At 43.2% G+C, this 22,633-nt stretch overlaps 2 protein-coding genes across 4 annotated transcripts; one reads left to right on the forward strand and one right to left on the reverse strand.

Moving 5' to 3' along the window:
* Window positions 1–1,802: 1,802 nt before the first annotated feature.
* SMIM8 (small integral membrane protein 8) lies at window positions 1,803–4,642 on the reverse strand. 2 transcript variants are annotated; one of them, XM_030489363.1, is made up of 3 exons: window positions 4,555–4,642; window positions 3,481–3,622; window positions 1,803–2,462 (listed from the first exon to the last, which is right to left on the reverse strand). In XM_030489363.1, the coding sequence occupies exons 2-3, from the start codon at window positions 3,598–3,600 to the stop codon at window positions 2,304–2,306; spliced, it is 279 nt and encodes a 92-aa protein (XP_030345223.1). In that variant the 5' UTR covers window positions 3,601–3,622; window positions 4,555–4,642; the 3' UTR covers window positions 1,803–2,303. The 2 variants fall into 2 exon arrangements, with proteins under 2 accessions (XP_030345223.1, XP_030345224.1); XM_030489364.2 differs by having other exon boundaries at window positions 4,562–4,579.
* An 11,320-nt stretch (window positions 4,643–15,962) lies between these two features.
* On the forward strand, window positions 15,963–22,459 carry GJB7 (gap junction protein beta 7). 2 transcript variants are annotated; one of them, XM_030489368.1, is made up of 2 exons: window positions 15,963–16,670; window positions 22,336–22,459. In XM_030489368.1, exons 1-2 carry the CDS (start codon window positions 15,963–15,965, stop codon window positions 22,441–22,443), a joined length of 816 nt encoding a protein of 271 aa, XP_030345228.1. In that variant the 3' UTR covers window positions 22,444–22,459. The 2 variants fall into 2 exon arrangements, with proteins under 2 accessions (XP_030345228.1, XP_030345229.1); XM_030489369.1 differs by lacking the exon at window positions 22,336–22,459 and having other exon boundaries at window positions 15,963–17,366.
* Window positions 22,460–22,633: the final 174 nt, after the last annotated feature.

Genomic DNA, 22,633 nt, shown 5'->3' on the forward strand with positions numbered 1-22,633 from the left:
CAAATCTAAATACTCTTCCTTCAGCCTGGGCAGTTCTAAATTAACCTGGTTAACAGGACTCAATTCCCACCACCAGATACGAGGCCCTAATCTTAAACAGCTTTTCTATGAAGTGCCATTGGCACACGCACCACCTTGACCCTGCCCAGGTCAATCCCGGCCTTTATCTTTCACCACCCCCTCGACTTCCTTTTCCCCAGATCCTTCCAGATCCATATTCACTTCACAAAACATAATTTAAAATTTTGAGAGCTGTTATTCCCAAATATGTGAAAATGAGAGACTGGGCTTTCTCACTTCAAATCATCTGCAGGTATAATGATCAAAGCGTGTATTTTAAAAGCCTGCAGAAAACCAGGTTAATATGCTTACTGTAGCACTGGGTTTGGAGTTATTTTAATTCATGCAAACATACCAGACTTGTGCATGAAGAGAGCTAAAATCCTGTGTGACCCTTTTGGAAAGAACAGATTGATTCCAACAATCCATCACATCCTATGAAACAAAACACATTCCACAGGATATGCACAGCACTATACGATAGTTCTGAATATTTGATCAATTCACTTGGAAATTCCTTCACCAAGCAAAAAGCAAGTACTTTCCTCACCTGCAAGCTTTCAGACCTGCCCAGGACCTTGTTGCTGTGCGGCAGTGAGGCTCACAGAGGGGAATATGCTTTAAAAGGCTTTTTTCCCATAGCTTTATCAAAGGCAGAGCTCACTTCCCTTCTCAGAAGGAGGTAACCAAACCAAGGCTCAGCTGAATTCAGGATACAGGTAACTATAAAACACACACAGGAGGAAAATCACAGGTTCAATGTGAAGGATTTATAGAGAGATACAGAGAATAGAGCCCTCAAGGCAGACATTCACCTTTTTTACCTTCACTAACAAAATAATTTGGTAACAAACCCCAGAGCAATTCCGAGTGGCAAACAGACGTCACTGCATGTTCTTTCTTCTTTGGACTGTCAGAACGCACTTTGTCCAAAAGAGAGTTAACAAAGATGCCTCAGCTTCTTGGGAGCCCTTGACAGTGCTGGAAATATGAGGTAGCTGAATAGAAAAATATAACCAAGAACATGCATAAGGGTCCATTGCGGAAAAAGGGCACTTGCCCCTGGTATGTGCACTCCCACCACATGTTCTGGAGTTTGGTTAATGGGATACCATCTAGGACATGTCAGGAACACAGAAGCAGCTGGAGAATCTCATAAAAGAAGGCCTCAGTGCCGAAACAGAAAAGCACCCACCTGTACAGTGTACTCCCTCCTGTGCCAAGGCAACACCACAGCATGCAGCTGCCCTGCAGCCACGCTTACAGCGGCACCACCCAGCACACTGCCAATGGCCGCCTCGCACAGGGCTGGTTGGCAAGACTCGAATTGTTCAAGTGGATACGGTCTCGTCATTGTAAGAACAGTCTTTTCATTGTTGATTTTAGACTTCCCACTCCTTATTTTGAGTTTAGTAGCCTGTAATGAATTAGTATTATATAATGTACCTTGCAATATAGAGAAATTCAATTTTTGAATGCAGCTTGAATAAACTAGTCCTGATGACTAGTCAAGAACACTGCACAAGCTCTGGCTAACCTGGAGTTATACATAGCAACTGGCAAGCTCATACTAGTAGGTTCACTGATCTGCTCTATGATGCCAAACAGGAAAGGTCACAGCTGAGTTCTTTCTGTGTTTCTCTTGGCAGAAGCAGTCCTTTCACTTTTTCTCCTCTATCTACCTACTGGGGTTTTTTTCAATTACAAGGAAGAATATACTAGCATCCAAGGAATATTTTGGCCAGCATTTTACAAATTCCTTTATTAAATACAATCCTCCAATGACTCCTTTATCAGATTTTTCTTGCCTTAAAATTATTTTACTTACACTGTTAACTATCAACAGATCAAGAGATCAACTTTTTCTTTTCACACACAATGCATTATACTTCTGTTTAAAAAATAAGACAAACCTGTTTTCACTTACTTGAAGCAAAGAGAGAAGTGAGATGAACTGTCATGTGCATTTCTAAAGCATTTACCAGTCTTGACTGCATGTCCGAAGCAATTTCATGTCTTCTGACAGATTGTGGCGTTCACAGACAATTCTTAAAATCACTTTTATGTTCACACATCTCTTAATTGCAATTTATTTGTACAGGCATGGCATTTTACAAAGGAACTTGAATTGGATTAAACACCAAGAGAAACATTTATCCATTATTTCTATGGACAGAGAAAAAAAAATAGCAGTTGCCTGGCAAAGTTCTGTGACTGATTTGCTGATTTCCTTCCTTACGTTCTCAGTCCCACTTGGAAGTTTTCCTCCTCATATACCTGGACCCCTCACTGTCGATTGCTTCATAGAGGTCCTTTTTATTCTCTATTGTTGCATGCAAATAACCAAGGTAGGCCACACAGAGGGTAATTGCTACGAGCCCAAATGCCATCACAGGCTTGTTCTGACAAGAAAAAAAATAATCTATATTAGTCCAAACATCTCTTCATTCAACACAAACATTATTCTATCTTGGCTAAGAAAGTGAACAGTAAATGGTTGTGATATCTGCAAGAATTATCATTGCATTATAGCAGATTGATCCAAGTGACTTTGATAAGCAGCAAGAAAGGATACTCGATTTTCTGACAGCGAAAGGAATGCCCTTTGAAAAAGAAGACTCTCTGGAGACAAAACATAGCATTGCCCAGTGCTCTGTCTTTTGCTGGTCAGAAATGCTGTTTGAGCATGAATGAACAGGCCAAAACCAATTACTAAACGTAACTAAATACAAACTTCTAACAGAATTCATCTGAACATTCTACTGAGACAAGCAACCTGGTTTAGTGGAAGGTGTCCCTGCCCATAGCAGGAGGCTTGGAACTGGATGATCTTCAAGGTCCCTTCCAACCCAAACCTGTCTGTGATTCTGGGTAAAACACACAATGTATTATCACAGAATTTCCTTTTATTATATGCACAAAATTTCATCCAGTCTTGCTGGGTTCTGCAAGTGCAAATAATACCCAAGTACCATCAACTTCATTGCTTAAAATCAATTTGTTCCTTAAAAAAGCAACAAAAATAAAAAATATTGAAAAGCTACCAAAAATCCCCCCCTTTCACACCAGAAAGCTTGCACTTTATGTTTTATTCCCTTTTAAACACTAAAGAGGACTCCCATTACTTAACCTGTCAAATTACATGGGTAATATGTCTGTAGACAGTCTTTCTGAAAGCAACTTGGCTAGGTACAAAAGGATCAGACAATATAGTAGTGAAATAAAAGCTGGCATAAACAATGGAATGTTCTGGGCTCGTAACAATCAGAGTGAAAAAAAGTAAAAATATTTTTAGTTACATTACTGGGTGCTTTGTATAACAAGAGACGGTTACATAATGCACACAGAATAGCAATGACAAGTTTAGAGCAACCGCGCCTCTCCAAGCCTGTTTAGTTTCCCTCAGAATGAGCCTCTTACAGGTTTAATGAAAAGCTCTGGGTTCACAGCTCGGAAGAGCATAGTTGTTTGAACTCTTCTCAGTCCCGGTTTTCTCTCTTTGGGTGTTTCGCTTCCATTTGGAGGGTTAGTGGAAGACATTTTAATTAATGTTGAATACTTCCTAAAAACAGAGTAAAAAGTAAATGTCATTATTATAAAGAAAGAGCGAGCTACATTCGCCAAGTCCGCGTTGACACTCAGGATGTCTTCTTACACCAGGAATTTTACTTTATATATATATTAATGACTGCCTTTGGTGTTACCTAACATTCCCAGCTTAAGCACACTGATTTTCAACCTTGTTATCCTGATAATGGGATTGGGGTTTTTGCTTGCCTTTGCCCAATGCTTTAGTTAGCTGCAGATCATGTAGCACTGGCTAAAAAAGACAAAGCCAGCAAACACTTTTCCTTTCTATTTTAAACTTCACATATGACAGGACAGCCCACACCCCCTTGTGGTACAGTCACTGCGTCCGCCCCCCTCAGCAGCCCTAGGACTCAGGTCTTTTACACACAACGTCCTTTGCAAGATGCCACCTGGGCGAAGGTGAACAAAACACGGCCCCGGCTAACCGCGCTTACCGCGGGGCAGAGGAGACGCGGGGCTAAGTTCCCCCCTGCCCCGTAATTCCCCCAGGCAGAGCGCAGCTGCGGACCCACGGACTGGGTTCACAAACACACCCCAGCAAAGCCGCGGGCACAGCGGGGAGGTCAGGGCGGCGGGAGGTCGGCTAAAGGCGGCCACAGGGCTCCGTGAGGCACACCGCCAGCCCACACGCGAACCTCAGCCGCCGAGCGGCTCAGCCGGGCCCCGAACAGCACGAACAGCGAGGGAAAGCACAGAAACCTCCCCCCAAGGGGCTCCTAACGCCGCTACCGGCTTTACACCGGGGACGAAGGGGCGAGTTTCCCAGAGGAAAACCCAGGCGGGGTTGCCCGGGACACAAGGAGGCGGCCAAGCCGCCTCCATGGTCCGCACGGCCCCTCAGGGGGCGGAGGGTGACGGCCATCTCCTCGCGACTCCTCACCCCCCTTCCCTGCCACAACTCACCCCTCGCCGCCGGCGCGGCCTCCCGAAGGGCGGGAGGACGCGACAGGGCCCGGCGCCTGCGCACTTGTGCCCCCTCTGCGCTCCGCCCCGCCCCGCCCCGCCCCGCCCCGCCCCTCCCCGCCCGTCCCCTCAGGCGGCTGCCTCGGCCGGAGATGTGACTCCGCGTCGGCCGGCAGCGCTCCACAGAGTAGCCTCAGCGTCGGGGCTCCGGCGGAAGGATCGTAGAATCACAGAGTGCACTAGGTTGGAAAAGACCTTTAAGATCATCAAGTCCAACCCTTACCCCAGGACTGCCAAGACCACCACTAACCCATGTCACTGGGGACCTCACCTACACGGTTTTTGAACACTTCCAGGGACAGTGATTCCACCCCTACCGTGGGCTGGGCAGCCTGTGCCAATGCCTGACCACCCTCTCTGTGAAGACATCTTTCCTAATATCCAATCTAAACCTCCCCTGGCGCAGCTTGAGGCCATTTCCTCTTGTCCTATCACTTGTTACTTGGGAGACGAGACTGAGCCCATCTTGCTTCCAGCTTCCTTTCAGGTAGTTGCAGAGAGTGAGCAGGTCTCCCCTCAGCCTCCTGTTCTGCAGGCTCAGGCGTCTAGAAACACTTATTTGTGCAAATGCCACTTTGCGTCTATGTTTTGTTTTGTATTACTTGTAATCAGTAAAATCAATTACCTGGAGTCCAGAGGAAACAAAGCCCATGTGACCACATCTGCCTGCTAGTGCCTCCCTTTCTGTCGCTGCTGGCTTTGATGCCATCGGGCGGTTCCAGGTGCCTTAGAAAGAAGAGTAGAAATTTAAAATTTTGGAAAAGCCAATATCCGGAGGGTAGGGAGAGACCCAGAGCAGTGCTTCTCTGGGTGACAGGCAGGCAGAGCTGAAATGTGATGGACAATATTACAGAGATTCAGCTGCAGCCGGCTGGTGGATTAGTACATACATACTTCTGGACTCACCAACCGCAGCTCACGCTTCTCGTATCCGCTTGGTGTGTGAGAGGACTTTGGTGGAGCATCTGGTTATTGCAGCCATGGAGGCAGCGGGGGACAAACATAAATGTAGAGGTATTTCCTGTGTGTAAATATCACAAGGTGAGAAAAATAGTAGGGAAATAAGTTTTAGTGTCAAGAGAGGACTGAGTGGTATGTCTGGGTTTTGTGTCAGTGTTAATTCACAACATACCATCCGTTAATCTGGTAGCTATTGTTTTGGCAGCATATGCCATGCAGCTGATTTTGTTTGGAAACCTTTGAGTAGAAACTCACTTCTCGAGTGAAGGTTGCTGCTCTGGTTTGTTTCATGTTTGTGTAATTGAAGGAAGCCAAGACAAGGCTTTTGCGTGAGCTGTGGTTTTTGGTAAGGTAGCTTAGTTTTCTTGAGGGAAGTGGGAGTTTTTACGGTACTGTAGATGTTCTGCATACAGCTCCCAAGTAACTGACGTATTGTATATGGGAATGCAAAACATTTTCATCACCACACTGAGAAGTGCACTCACTTACCAGCACATGCACCCCCTTCCCAGCAGTTACTGTCATTAACTGACCCCATCCGTGTAGATAAAACTTCTGACCCAAAGTCAGCCAGGGTCATGACAGTATTTTCCAGGTCATGGTAGGATGAGATTTATGCCAGAACACATTTCCCTGATAAGGGTGGCAATGATTGTCAGGTTGCTGCTGGGTCTCTAGGATTTCCCATCTTTCTTATGACAGGTAAGCCCAGGCATCATTGAAGGGGGAAGAAATCACACACAGTACAAAGAACACCATTGGCTGGAGAAGAAATATTCTCCATGTGAAGAGTTGTGGGGTAAGGCTTTATGCGTAGAAAGAGAAGCAGAGAAGGACGTAGAAGCAGGGTTGGATTTGGATGTGAATGCTGGTACTTGGTATATGTTGAGCAGGTTCTGGCTAACCAGATAACTGCAGGGAAAAAAAGCTTGGGCTGCTTGGTGTTTCTAGTTGTGCTTTATGACTGTGGGAAAGAGTCTTGTTTTATCTTTAATGTGAATATTACGTTGCTGTTGTCTGACCCAAAAGGATGTTGAAATGCTCAATCCGTCAAGGCTTATAAAGTTATCAGGCATCTTTTTATAGAAAAGATTCTATAAAAGGATAGAATTGTAAACATCTGTGGTATTTCTGAGTCACTCATCCTCTGAATATCTGAATACCTCTCCTGAAAAGTAACCATGCAAAAAAACTCCAAAACCTCCTTTTCCAAACCTGAGGCTGTTACTGAGGTTTATTTTCTTTTTAAAGAAATTCCTTTGGGATTCTGCATTTGGTATTGTGCGGTATGCCGTGGCCATTCAAAACTTAGTAGTAGTTTCTGCTTTTCTTGAGACTCACGTCCCCTTATTGCTTGAGCTGCAGAAGAGCCTCTGTTGGGAACAGAGCAGACGTGATGCTGTGTCCCACAGGTATGGTTAGCATGTGATAGCCTGATGCAGCCGGGGAGCAGCAGTGTGCCTCCGCGTCTTGCCAATTCACCTCACAGCTCCTCCTTATCTCAAATACCGCACAAGAGCAGAGCTTCACATTGTTTTCAAAATACAGATAGAATGCCTCAAGCTACCGATAAGCTTATCCCTATGTTAGAGAGACAGTTACAGAGCTGTTGTGGACAGAAAAAACTGGTTTTGCATCAACACTGGGACTTCAGCACTGCTTTGACTTGTAGTGAGAGGGGCAACTTCCATCTCGTGCTTGTTAGGGTTTTCATACATGAATCACAGAATCACAGAATCACAGAATGGTTTGGCTTGGAAGGGACTCCCAAAGCTCATCCAGTTCCAACCCCCTGCCATGGGCAGGGACACCTTTCACTAGATGACGCTGCTCAAAGCCCCGTCCAGCCTGGCCTTGAACACTTTCAGGGATGCGGCAGCCACAGCTTCTCTGGGCAACCTGGGCCAGCACCTCATCACCCTCACAGGAAAGAACTTCTTCCCAGTATCTAGTCTAAATCCACCCTCTGTCAGTTTAAAGCCATTACCCCTTGTCCTATCACTACATGCCTTTGTAAAAAGTCCTCCTCCGGCTTTCTTGTAGGCCCCTTTTACTGTGCATTGTGTAGGGTGTATTTGCATTCCTATTTTGCCTGATTTTTACGATGTTTAATACACTGTTTCACAATATTTTAATTAGATTTGACAGTTGGGATTTTTTTGTCCTGAGCAAGTCTGGGGGAGAAGGGAAAGCAAAAATTGGGAATTACAAGTACTTTCTTCACCTTACTCATAGCTAATGGGGTGAGGAACTATTATTGCACCGAGGCATGTGAAACAGTATTGCCATATTTAGGACATAAATGCAGAAAAAGAAGCAAACATCTCCAGCTAGATGGAGGTGGCACAGAGAGCTTTCTGTGTGGTTGTTGCTCAGCTCATGTCAGTCTCAAGAGCCCTTATGCTGCTTTGCAGCTGCTGTTGCTCATTTGTATCGTTCCTATCGAAAGGAAGCAGAGTTTTCAGACGGCAGCATGTAGTGGCTGGGACCCTACCGCTGACAGTTTTAAGGCAATGATGATTTTAAAAATGAAAATCTGTTAGAGTGAATCTTCTGTGTTTAATAACATTATGTGTATGTCTTCTATAGCACTTGTTAGCCAGCTGTGCCTGTGAGAGACAAACAAATCACCCAGCCATGCTTTCTAGCAAAGATTAAAGCAGTTGTTATTCTTCAAATACTGATCAAGCTTACAAATCTTTTTTAACTGAATTCATTATGGGAGGAAAAAGGCACTTTGCTTGGTTCTACTTTCATTAATGGGTGGGCAAATTGTTTCTGACTGGGAACAGAATAATACCAAACCCCAAAGCATCCCTCCTGGAAAGAAAAAGCTAGTTTCTATTAAAAAGGAAGAGCAGGTAAACATGTGCAACGCTGAATTTGCTCAGTACAACAATACACAGCCTTTAAAACACCTTGGAGTTGGGTTTAAAGACCAACTTGAACTAATATAAGACTGTGCCTCCGAAGACAAGGGGGTGAGGGGCGACCTGTTTTCACTTGTGGACCTTGCATGAGGACTCGGAATTGCTGAGCCTTGGCGTACACCAGTTTTGCTCCCTGGTCCAGCTGAAAGCTAACATTGCTAGAAAATTGAAAAGAACAAAGTTTATGTTTTCAGTTGGCTGGGTGAGACAGTCTGATGTAAGCAGGGCTCTGCAGTTGGAAGTGGGGGCACAGACCATGGCTAACCTGTGCCTACAATACTGGCTTTTTCAGTCAGCTTAAGCTGTGATAAGTTAAAATCCTTCAGCTAGCACCCTCTCTGATCTAGGCACCCTTCAGACCTCAGGCAGGGAATGCAGCTCCTAGGACTCTGAAGGGTAGAAATTTCACAGGAGGTTTAACAGTGAACTCTGTAGTTAGAGACTCTGACACTGTAATATCGAGCTCTTCAGATTTTCTGCACCTCACAGTTGTCTTTCAATGTATAAATACCACCACATAATGAAGAGCGTGGCAGTGTCTAACGTTTATATGCTAGATACAATAGGGATATAACTGTGGGTGTCATAAAGATGCTTTAACAGCTTTGACGTTTAAGTGATGAGATTGTAACCATGCAGTTCCAATTATTAAAAAATGAGCTGTTGGGACTTTTTTCTTTTCCATCTCTAAACAACAGTTACAATTGCTCAGGTGCCTTAAATGCCGTAATAAAGTTTTGATCTAAAGTTAAATTTTAGCTTTCCCAGTACTACAGGTCATCACAATATTTCTGAAGTGATTTTGGCCTTTGGATTCCTGATGTGAACTGAACGTCATTCAGCTGACTGTGGCTTTTGTCAGGCATTCAGCAGCAGTGCTGGGAGGAAGGTGCCTGCCTGGTAGCTCCCTCCAGCAGGCAGCTGGGAGGCTCTGCAGTACCTGCAGTCCAGCTCCAGCTCTGGCACTTCACTCACCCTCTGGAGGCATCAGCTTCTCTGGGGACAGTACCAAGGTCCTATTTCAGGCAGACGAGTTAGGCTGTGTGATACCCTCCTCTCCATGAAACTACCGAAGATTCACACATAATTCCCAGCTAAAAGCCATGGTAAGTTTAAGCTAAATAAATTATACTGTGAATAAATTGTACCATGAAGAATTCATTTGAGGCAAGGAGTTCAGTCGTTCTGCTTTTTTTGTAACGTCACTCAGTGGTCCAGCCACATCCCAGGTAAAAATGACTGCCAAAGCATTGATGGTTGGTAAGATACATAAGGCAGGACAGAAACTTATTCCATTGGTTAGTTATTAGAAATCAAGTTCTGTGCTTTCTGGTGAGAAGTGGCTCAGCTGCCTAGTGCAATGTGGGAATTGATTAGCACGTATAGTAAAGAAAATACAATTTAATAACAAAACCCAGGCTTTAGTTACTTGGTAAAACTACTGTAATTTAAAATTTTAATACAAAGACCTGTCTGAACATTTGTGTAATGTATTGTTAGGAGTACTCTGTCCTTAAAAGGATAGTTGTCTTTAGTGGACAATTTACTTGCTGAAGAGAACCTGAAATACAAATCTGATGTAGAATGTCAAAGAGCAGACGGGGTGGGAATTAAGACTCTTAATTATATGGTTTCAGAAGGTTACAGTAATTCCATACAGCATTTTCTAGTTTTTTACATGGAAAAAGTTCTTCTGAAAATAATGTAGAAGCCACACTTATGAAGGGGTGCTAAGGGTCAAGAAGCATTTCATGAAGGCCTTTCTTGCTATTTTGATACTGTGGTAAAATTAGATCGAAGAGAGAGCATAAGTTGGATGGGATGAAAGTTAGTAATGAAGCAACATCTGAAATGGGGAGCTGGCCAGATCCTCCAGGTCGTTCCTGTAGGAATGGCATATGAAGGGCAGGCTCTTCGCAGGGCATCTTCTGCATGTCTTCATGCAAGATTGACGTGATCAAGTGACTTCTTGGCTTGCAAGTGCAGAGGCTACACATGTCTCGTAGAGGGTCACTGATCATTAAGTTCTTCCCTGTGAGGGGGTGATGAGGCACTGGAACAAGTTGCCCAGAGAAGCTGTGGCTGCCCCATCCCTGGCAGTGTTCAAGGCCAGGTTGGACGGGGCTTTGAGCAACCTGGTCTAGTGGAAGGTGTCCCTGCCCATGGCAGGGGGGTTGGAACTGGATGAGCTTCAAGTTCCCTTCCAACTCAAACCATTCTGTGATTCTGTGATTCTATGATCACTGGCCACTGCTTCGGATGCCCCAGCACATGTGTCTCCAGGTTGTGCTGTCGCTAACATGAAAGCACAAAGTGTGCAGCACTAGAGCTAATGCCGATGAGTGCTCAAAAGATGCAGATAAAGCCTGCGACTTTAAACAGATGCTGTAGTTTCCTCATATCTTTCTGATGATACAAGACACATTATGGTTCTAGTTTGAACAGTGTGCCAGGAGAGACGATCGGGTTTCACTCATTTGGTTTGTATTACCTAGGAGACAAACAGATTCCATTTTCAAGGCTTAAAGCAGTAACTCCCTTTCTTGGAAATGAATCACTGATTGTTAATGCCACGAGAAGGCTGGGGTCCGGCTGTAATCATTCACTGAGACACAGGTAAGTTAGAGTTTCCTGTTATAAAATACAGTTTTACGGAATGAGAAGTTGTTTTTCTAATGTCAAACAGGCTTTAGAATATCCTCATGAAAGCGTCCCATCAGCCAGCATAAACCACAGATATAATCCTCTTTTCATTGCACTATTGCAGTGCTTTATAACTAATACGGAGTCACAAACTGTAATGTGGCCAGTGACAGTCACTTGTTCAAGTGGAAATCTTTTGAATTTGTCAATTCATTTTTTTATGAGTTGACTAAAGTGTTACAACAGTAGCCTGAATGGAGCAGTAATACTTCGTAATGTTGAAAGTAATTTGCTGCAGAGGGAGTTTGTGCTTACATTGGGAGAGCATGGGAGAGATGGGTGATCGGTTTGGCACAAAGGCAATGGGAAATGCAGTAGCAGTTGTGTAGGCAAAATACAGACATCATGACTTCAAAAAAATGAAGTAATTTTGGCTACTTCTGAGTTTATTTATTTTTTTTTAAATTACACAGTTTGCCAAAGCAACAAAGCAAACTGTGTTTGCCCTCTCTCAAAACCCATTCATTGCTGTGGAGAAGAGACCACAGCAATTAGCAGCTGGCAGAGCATCACGTTCAGCAGTAGCTGGGTTATTAAGTGGTGTTTGTGGTTTCCCTAAATACAAAACAAGATGGGATTTTGCCACCACTGGCTATAAGAAAGAATGCCAAGTGTGCTTAAGGATATGAAGCCTACTGAAGATGTAGTTTATAAGTGGTATTTTCAGAGAAATGAATGCTTGGCACCTAAGATCCCGAAGCCCAGAAAGGAAGGTGATTTATCACAAGCCACTGCAGAAGTCTATGGAAAAGTCAAGTGTAAAACCCAAACAAGCAAGCTCTGGTCTAGTGCTAGATGACCAGCGAAGCTCTCTGCCATTCCCTTCCTGTAGTCAGTTGGCAAATAAATACCTAGGCTGATGTTTTTACAGACCACATGTATATTTTAAGCACTATTGAATTGTCTGTTAATTCTACTTTTAATATCACCGTACCCATTTATCTTCCAATGTACTCTCAGAAAAAGAAAGTGTTTTTCCATCTCTCAGCCCATAAGGATAATTTGGCTTGCTTCTACAGAATGCATAGATCCACCATTTCCAGGCTTTCTTCTGTCTGTTATTGCTCATTGTTACATCTCCATTTCCCATAATACTACACCTTCTTCCTGTAACTTGCTGCTCTCCAAGCTCTGAGCTGCCTGCCCTCTTTGTGCCCCTAACACTTTGGATGCTTTCCCCACTTCCTCTCTACTTGGTCAGCTTGTTCTTGCAGTTTCTTACTTTTTTTTCCCCATTCTCCTCTGCACACCTCACCTTTTCTGCTTTTAGAGTAATGACATTAGCAGAGCTGATGGAAACCTAGGTGAATTAATTCTCTGAGCACTACACTGTTCAATGGATGCATTACTCAATGCACATTAGCTAACCTCCCGCAGACCTCATTGAATGACAGAAATGATTCTTTGAAGAATATATTCAACAACAATAGCATTATTCAAACAATTTACTCAACAAATTACATTCAGCACACTCAAATTAATGGCGCATTCAGCTTGGTCTGTTTGCTTAGCAGAGCACATGTGTAGCCTTAAGGGTTGAAACTGAGTCACTGAAATGTCTGAGGGAAATAGGGGTGTGGAGGCTCTTCTGGTCATTTGTGTTTCTAGTGAGCAAGACAGAGTGTGTGTGTGAATGTGTTGGTGGTGGTGGTGTGTTTAAGTCACATCTAGAGAATAAATGATGTATGTGAGGAGGAAGAGAGATTTACCTGCTCTATTTCCTGCTGGTAGTAGAAGCAGCCCAGGCCCTTGTTTTCACACTTATCCTTCGTACTCCAGCTAGAAATTAGTACAACAAATCAATGTATCTCTGATCTTCAGCTTTCGCCCAAGTTGGGGTGTGCATGTGTGTATGTGTACGGAGCAGGGGGTTGAAGTAAATCTAACATCAAATCCATGCTCTTCACTTCTTGCTCCATTCAAATATTTCTTAAGCACTTGGAGCAAATAATCTTTCTTTTACTGTTTAAGACTTTCTGGTGCCTCCTTTGTAATTTCCAATAGAGGCTAAGTCTTTTTGTGGTCTTTATGTCCACTGTGCCAAATAGATCCCCCTTTCACCTGTTTGCTGCATTTTTAAACCTTTGAGTCATTTCACTGTTAGCCTCAACATTGGCTGTTACCTTGATGCAAATTGATGTCATCTACATTTTCTATCTAGTCAATCCTTCCTGACTCCCGTTGATTCATTCTGCACAAAACAAACCTCCTCTGGATGTGCAGGTTGAGATTTCTCTTTGGCTACAAGGATGTGGATCACATTTTGTCCTCTCTTGTCCTTATGTTAGTCAGAATATAATTTTGCTAAAGCTCCGTGCCCTGACACTGCCCTTGGCATCTGCTTCCGCATGTACTGCCACTTGTAGAAGTGTTACAAAGCCTCATACCACTGTCATCTCTTTCTTACTGCTCAGTTATGTGCTTACTTGAAGATTTCTGTTTGTTGTTGTCTGAATCCTCACCTTGCTCTGAACTTCATACAGCCCATATAATGTCTTTGTCTTCTCTAGCCTCTAATTTAACTCTCATCAGTCTGTACTTGTGCTGTGCCCTGAGGGCAATTTTCTCTTCTTCACCTGTTGAGTAACTGTATCTTTGAAATCCTTTTTTTTGTTTTTTTGTTTCCTGTGTTCCTTGCAATTCTTCAGTGAATTAATTGCATTTTCAAAGTTCAGTCTTCATTAATCTGGGTGACATTTACTGTAATACCCTTGGTATGGCATATCTTGCACATCTGTCCCGACTTGTTCAGCTGGAGGCTCAGAACTGGTGTAACTCTACTCATGGATTGATAGATGACATCAGGCTTTTTACATTAGAAAGGGATGGTGCATTTCTTATGGCCATTAGCAAAAGCCCACTTACAGCCGTGCTTTTTTCCTATGGAACAACAAAATTCAGTCTTCCCTTTTATAGTACTTGTGCATCCTAGGAAAGGCCTTATAAGGTTTTCCTTCAAATCTCCTCCAGAGGTCAGCTCATCCACAGGATGCATTCCTACATGTTAATGTTCATGCTCACTCATGTGAATGTTTTGTTTCCTTGCCTGTACTTTATTACATAGTGGTATCTTTATGCTTTGCTATTCAGCTCCTTTGAGGCTGATATATGACTTATCTAGAAAGCATTTAAGCCCTAGTCTTGAAGAGCTGATGTCTTGAAGAGCTTGATATAAACTTCTGCTTGAGCTCTGATTGCAGACATGGAGGACAGAAATAGCTTTTTAATGACAAAGTCACCACCCTGCAAAACATATTTAAAAGCATATAAGCATATGTCTGATAGAATATAAGCCAACTGATACTGCCATTATTCTTTTTTACCTGCAGCATAAAGAAGTAGCTTGGTAACTGCTCTTTGTGAGAACATCATTTTTCAGCATCCTTCAACATCCATATAGATCAGCGATATATTCATTTCTGCAGCTGTCCCTCAGCTCTTCAAGTAAGTCAACAGCTCTAACGGTAGCAATGCAGGAATACCAAAACAGGCAAATAACCTTGCTTTCCAGCGGAAGTCTGGCCATGGGCAGAGGTCACAATGGGCTGCAAAATCAAGGGGCAGCAAAAGAAGTACTGAGCTTTCCATCTCTATTGACCTCTGTGGTGCTGTGGCCTGTTTACTACTCGTACTCAAACTTGCCAGTTGATGAACTTGCTTATACATCAGTGCCAACTGCAGCTACAACAGCAGCAGTGGGATTTGCAGGTACCACTGCAACCTCAGAGGGGTACGTTTCCTCTCCTGCTAGGCAGAACTTGCAGGAGCAGTAGATGGGAGGAGGAGGTTAAAAAATAGAACACACAGATCTGGAATCTGAGATCCACAAATCTGGATCTCAGATTTCCCTTCTCATTTTTCCCAGCCATTCTGTGTCCTGAGAAGACATCTACTTTTTGTTCTTAGAAAACAACAGAGCTTCATACTCTCAAAGATCCATACAGATCCCGGGTGCAGGGCCAGGTGGGAAGGTGACTGTATGCTCTTGGTGGTTATGTCAGGGCTTTTTTTGACTTTGAGGAGAGTCTGGCTGCCAATGGCTCCTTAGACTGCTCTTCCAAAAGAAGTGTTGCAGAGTTAGGACAGAGGAAGACTTCTGCGGAAAAGAAACTATTAAAAAAAATCATTTTTTGAGGGTAAAGTTTAGTGCATTTCTTAAATTATAAGAAATACAACAAATAAAATCCAGTGAAGCAGGGCAGGATTTAAAATACTGCACAAGTTTACTGGGAAGTTAGACCACAGTCAAAAAGAAAACAATTTGCATTTTGGTGCTTAACCTTTTGTGGGACACGTGGCTCATATGTAGAAATTTGAAAGTGAAATCTGATTTGGCTGTGCTTGGTATTTTGCATAACTACAAGGCTAAGCTGAGAGTACCTCAGTGGTGGAGTGCTAGCCTCAACTTGCTGGAGAAAGCTCTACCTGATGCTCAGGAGACCCTCGGGAAGAACAGGCACATTTACTTGCAGAGGACAGTTTAATAGAATGATTAGGCTTCAGCCTGACAGACAAAATCTGCTTTAACAGCAAATAAGGTTTGTTTAATAGCCTCAGAAGGTACAAATTATCAGACCTAAGAGCAGTTTGTTGTTGTTGGTTTCCTTTTTAAAAGCTTAATCATTCTAAATTGCTTCAGCTACTGCTTATGTTTCACCTTGAACGAACGTCTCATTTTTCTTTGCCCAAGAGGAAGCATCTCTCTGATCTTGTGTTTCTTCAGTACAGCATTTCCTTCTTTCCTTGAGGAGAAAAATGAGCTGGGGATTCCTACGTGATCTGTTGAGTGGAGTGAATAAATATTCAACAGGAATTGGAAGAATTTGGGTAGCAGTTGTGTTCATATTCCGCTTACTGGTTTACATTGCAGCCGCAGAAAACATCTGGAAACATGAACATGATGAATTTGAATGCAATATCAAGCAGCCTGGTTGTGAGAATGTCTGCTTTGACCATTTTTTCCCTGTCTCCCACATCAGACTTTGGGCTTTGCAATTAATCATGGTGTCCACCCCTTCGCTGTTGGTTGTTTTTCATGTCGCTTACCGAGAGAACAGAGAGAAACGCCACAGCCAGAAACTTTATAGAAGTCCAGGAGACAGAGATGGTGGATTGTTGTGCAATTACCTTATCAGCCCTATCTTAAAAACAGGATTTGAAATAGTTTTTCTTGTTCTGTTTTATAAATTGTACAATGGATTTGAAGTACCTCGTCTTGTGAAATGTGACATAAGACCATGTCCCAATATGGTAGACTGCTATATTTCCAAACCTACAGAGAAGATGATTTTCCTCTATTTTCTGGTGGCAACTTCATGCTTGTGCATTGTATTAAATCTAAGTGAATTAACTTACCTCATTTTCAAATATTCTATAAAATGCTATCTGAAGAGGTACATAAAGAAACATCGAGGCTCAAAAAGTGATTGCCACAAATCAGAAACCATCAGTCACAACAGAGCAGCAGCTGCAGGACAGTTCCATGACAGCTCCCCGTCCCTGCCTCTGAATATGCAAGACGAATGTGAAAAAAGTTCCCTGTCAACTTGAAAGACGGCTGGAGACCACCTTCCCGCTGCACAGACTGTATTTGGCCAATTGCTTTTCCAATCCATGCTTTACAGAACTGAAAAGATAGTTAGGTAGGAAATACTTTTTCTCTGTTAATTCCCCCTGACTTGAGCAGATAAATTCAGTCACATTGTGCATGTCATACATAGAATCATCTAAATCTTTTCATGTTGAAACAAGAGGTATAGAAATCTGAAAACTCCGTGAAGCTTCAATATAAATGCAGATGCTTATGATAAATCACACCGAAACAATTGCTCAAAGAGCTGTGTTTTGAATATTACACAGGGTTGCTTTGGTACAAGCAAAAAGAGGCTTTTTATATGGAGAGCTGGAAGAACCTGGGATTGATGAAGATGCTGAACAGTAAGAGGATGTACAGCACTGGTCGGGCGGGTGGATCTGATAACGGTTGAAATAGCGAGTGTGAGGTGCTGGCGTACAGTGGCAGCTGGGTGGGAACAAGCCCATCCCACTGGACTACTGCAAAACATCTCAAAATAAAAGAAGAAAGAAAGAAAATAAGAAGTGGCAGACACATCTAGTTTAGCCCATGGTGACAAAGACAGGCCCAGTTATTTCGCTGTTTGTGGAGCACTTCCTTCTGGAGGTATTCGAGCCCCTTACAGTTTTTATGGTATTTATCATCAGAGCGCATCCTGTAAGAAAAGGTACTTGCTCGAACTTGGGCAGGCAGCAGGTACCAGAGTTAACTCCTGGTCACCTGCACCAAGCAGCTCCTGAGTCATTTGACTTTTCTTCTCCTCTGTGGCTGTGGCATTTAATGGGCAAAGATCATTCCCAGTTCCCCAGGATCCGAGTGGTGAAGCGTAGCCCGCACAACATGGCAAGCCGGTAGTCCTGGCATTCAGTAGCCTGGAATGTGGTCCCTGCAGTAAGGCTGAAAATACTGCTCCTCCTTCAGTAGGTTTCTCTGCCATAGAAAACCACCAAAAATATGAAAAGCCTCTAGTAGAAACAAAGTAAGGAAGAATCATCTATTCCCTCCTCCCAAATTTCAGAGTGTCTCAAACATCGCACACCTCTGCTCTTTGTTGGTTGGGCTAACAGGAGAGGGACAGAAATTAGCTAAGACATGTCTTCTGTTGAACCCAGACTTCTGAGACAATAGAAATTGGTGCCTAAAACAACGTACTTCAGGATAGCGTTCTCTTGCCATTGCTGGGGTGAAAGACCTCTGGACATGCCTCAGCACCGAGCCTGATCAAAATACACCTTTCAGAGAAAACCACTGTGTGCAGTAAGCGGAGCTGCCTGAACGCTGAACTGATGTTGTTGTTCATGCCAGGATAAAGAGAAGGAAACAGTAGCAGAAGGATGTCAACTAGTTATTTTTTCACTCCAAACCGCCCATCTTTGCTTACAAAGCATTGCTTTCATGAGTCCTAGGGTAGCAGTTACAGAATTAACTTTAAGAACTATTGAATAAACTATGCACTTTCTTAGTTTTTTTTTCCCCAAAATAAACCTGCTTTTGTAAAAGGTAAAAATACATTTGCTGCTCCTGAGCTTGACAACAGCAGCCTCGGATACCAGCTTGCCAGCTTGTGGCCAGTTAAAGTTTTACATCTCGAGTGATGCTCAGTCAGCGAGTGTATGGAGACAGTGAGCTGCACAGCATTCAGAACGTGTTCTGTTCAATCTCTAGTAGACAGAATGTGGCTCATGGGAGAAATGCAGTTAGAAACTCTTGTGCAGTGACTGCACAACCCCCCCCCCGAGGAGTACATGAAGCAAAGCCGCTGCCCCTCAGCCCTGTGTAACTGGGACAGCCTCAGCTGGAGAACAAACCCCAAATTATCTTGGTCTTTTTGTATCCTAATTAATGCCTCAATTTTTAAGACAAGGGCAACACTATCAAAGTAAAACATGCTTCCATAACGACTAATTTTTTAATTATTGAGGGCAGATTTTAAGACAGCACATGAATGAAAAAGTATTTAGTCATTTTTTTAAAGAAGCAAGGTTTATTTGAGAGAAAAGAAAGAGAAGCAAACACAGTTTAGCCAACACAGGTTTCTCATTAAATCTGTGCATTAGCTGCTGTCTAATATTGAAGTATATTAAGTCAGGGCTTGAAGGGTTTTACAGCATCCCCTAAAGCTCTGTGGGTGGTGGAACTTTTCACTCAGTCCCCAGATGTTCCTGTAAAACAAGAACTTTAATTCTTTGGAATGTATATTCAAGGTTTTATTTCTATCTTCAACAGCCATGAAATGATAAATAAATTCCAAAAATCAACATTTCAAGTCTTAGATGATACTTTGTTTTGACAAAGCCAGCATCTTACATGAGAAATACTCTGAAAAATTATTATGGACCAACTCTGTGTGATGCCAACTCAGCCATACAAAACAAGTGGCTTTTAAACATGTCCTGCAAAATTAGGGTGTTTGACAGAGCTACTAAAGAAATGAGCATCACACAAGGCGGCTCTGCCAGATTTTATTTCACCTGAGAGAACAGAAACACACCTACTTTCTGAGCCCTTGCTCTTAGCCAACATTTGGTCTTTTACTTGTTCCTTCCTTTCCACAGCCCCTTCCCTCCCGTTATACTCCTTTGTGCTCCACTTTCACTCACCCATCCATCCCTGAAGTTGTTTGCTCTTATGTTTTTAGTTCAAATGAGTTTGTAACCTTGGTCCCCAACCTTAAGTTTTAAGGGCTTTTTTGTATATTCAAATTCCAAATCAATCAAAATTAAAAATCAATTCAAGTGCTCTTTGAAGTGTGAAAGTACAGTCTCCTCAAGCAATTGGTAGGAAGCTGATCTAAGCCCATGTGGAGAAACACAATTGCTCCATGCACATTCATACAAAAAGATTTACGCTCATTCATATTTCAAAACATTTCTGCAAACATTGAAAGATCCAGGTCTTACACAGGTACAGAATCATAGAATCACAGAATGGTTTGGATTGGAAAGGACCATCATCTATCTAGTTCCAACCCCCCTGCCATGGGCAGGGACGCCTTACCCTAGACCATGTCACCCAAGGCTCTGTCCAACCTGGCCTTGAACACTGCCAGGGATGGAGCATTTACCACTTCTTTGGGCAACCTGCTCCAGTGCCTCACCACCCTCACAGTAAAGAACCTCTTCCTTTTATCTAACCTGAACTTCCCCTGTTTAAGTAATCTTGTCCTGTGACAGAAAAAAATATTTCCCTATTTGCTGATTGTTTCTTCCCTCCATTCCCATCTCCATCACCTCCAGCCCCATTTCCCACCCCTTTAATAGATCATCTCCACACCAAAGCTCCAGCCAGGGGTGAGCAGGACAAGACCAGGAGCTTCTCTAGCCTGGGAGGGGGCTAAACCTGGGGATATAACATGTCCCTGCCCATGCAGGTGGGAGCCCCAACCAACTAATTCTTTGTCACAGAAACTAATTGTAAGAATATATCCAACTACTTTTCCTCACCTGGACTGACGACTGTTTGCAGCATTACAAGCATCACTCCCTTGCTGTCCAACAGCCGCAGGCAGGACATCCCAGCAGAACACTCTAGAACCAACAGTCCCCCCCCATCCTGCTAAGAACGACCACCCCAAAACACGTGAGGACAAACCCATTGCTCTTATTTACACTGACTCAGGGCACAGAGAATATAAGATTTCTTTATAAACATAGTTAACCAGGAGAGAGGCTGACCACTGATTTAAAGGTGTCTTTCAATCACAAACCCAGTCTGTGCTCTGCATCCAGACTCCCCGAATTGGTCACTTCCCCATCAGCAACAACTGCTGGTTTAGTCAGCACATTCCTGATGGTGACAAGGGGTTTAAAAGAAAGCGCCTTTGCCCAACAGCACCACAGTTCATGGGTGATGTGTCTGGAAGACCGAGACACAGAGGCGGAAGGAGAGAAGACAGAGGCGGGGCGGCAGGGCAGGGGTACGGCTCCCGGCTCTGGAGGAGCTGTCACTTCAGGCACGCTGCCGCAGCCCTACCGGGATGTTTTATATATCTCTCGAGGTAAAATATCTAAATGCAAATACCAGCTTTATATCCTCAGGAACCTCCGTAGGTGGCTTTACCGAACCACAGCGCCCTCTGCAGTCCAGGAGACCTTAAATCAGACCCTGCCTTTGGTCCCCCACTTGAACATACTTTTTTAAAACCATACCATACTGGCTTACCTGTTGGACAGGTCATCAGTACCCACCTAAAAGGGAGTGTGCTGTGCAGGGCACTGACTCTACTGGCACAGCACCCACTTTAATTGGATTAATTGGGATAAGAATGAGACAATATTAAAAAATTTATTCTCAGAAATTCAGACCCAAGTTAGAAATGATTTCCTGGATATTTATGACATTGGAATTCCCCCCACACTTTTTTTTTTTTTTAAATAGCATTCTAGTATAGCACCATGTAGCTAAATAATAGTATGCTGTTCTCAGCCTAAAAACTGCAAGTGATGCAGTAGCTATCATTGAGAATGTCAATGTTGAAACTATTTAATTTACACGACACAAAATTCTCCTAAAAAAATGTGAGGTCTGTTGACAGCGACTGGAGTGGTTGGGTACATCTGAAAACACGAGATTTCGGGTAAGCTGTGTGGATCCTCTCCAGAGGAGCTCCTCTGCTCTCTTCTTCACAGAATACAGTCAGAGAAGATTCACTTTCCTGCAGAAGAGATCCCCCGCTGCAATCCCCGCAGCCTGCATCAGACAGCAACACCACCCAGGGAGACCACGTGGCCTTTCATAGGTAGAACAGAGCATCATGCATTTACAACTATTATAACAATCTCTCCTAGAGTTAAACCACAAGGATCTGGTTTGGTTTTATCCCTCTGACCACACCTTTGATTTACTCATTTGGCAGAATTACGAGGGTAGTCCCTCGGGAGGATTGGAAATGAGAGAAGCAAATGGGCTCCGTTCAAATGGAAGCACGGGCTTTCTGTGAAGGTATGCAATTTAGCACCAGATAGCAAACAAAGGGCTATGCCAAGTTGAAATGCTGTTGCCTTTCTGCTTTTTCACACATAATCCTCACCCTCATGACAAGTCACTTCGTTTGGTTGTAGGAATGCGCCCTCTGCATTGATATTCAACTAAACTGCCAAAGATTCCAGGTGAATAGCCTGAGAGCAATCAAGTGTAGCATTTAATGCAAAGCTTTACATGGCAAGACAAGTTTATAGGGAAAAACAAATCAAGCCAATCTCTCCCAAGATGATAGACTATTTTATATTACTGAAGGTAGGTCACATCCAGTATGAGAATAATCCAAGAAAAATTTTTGGTATCACACAATCCAGCTGGCATGTCCCATCCAAGTTAAGTACAAACACGTGTGAAAACCAACACTGAAGATTCCTGGGTACTGACAGGTCCCACCAACGCATTCATGCTTTTGGTTACTCAACAGACTGGATACCTGTCGTTTCAGTTAGCAGCATACGGAGAAATTGCTCCGATCCTGGGCACTACACGCGGCACCGCTTCCGAGGCTCATTCCAGTGTGGAAAAGGGAGAGAGGTGGCGAGAGTGCTGCCAGGTACAGTCAGCGAGAGGCAGAAGAGCACGGAGGGAGCCCATGCCATCAGTAGAGCACACCCACCGAGTTTGTCTGTAAGATCACACTCACTTCCCTTTCAGAAAGTGCCTTATTTATTCAATTTTTAATGGTATGGCATAAGGACTCCCGTATTTTATAGATAGATACCAAACTGGTATTATCAAAATAAACCATCTGTTTTATAAACCAATTATTTACAAAAACGGTTTCTGAAGTTTTTTGTTTTGTTTTGTTTTTTTAACAAAAATTAAACTATACACCGATCTAAGTTACAGAAACAAAAATAAACTTTATAAG

The sequence above is a fragment of the Strigops habroptila genome, chromosome 6 (assembly GCF_004027225.2).
Source record: "Strigops habroptila isolate Jane chromosome 6, bStrHab1.2.pri, whole genome shotgun sequence".
Lineage (NCBI taxonomy): Eukaryota > Metazoa > Chordata > Aves > Psittaciformes > Psittacidae > Strigops > Strigops habroptila.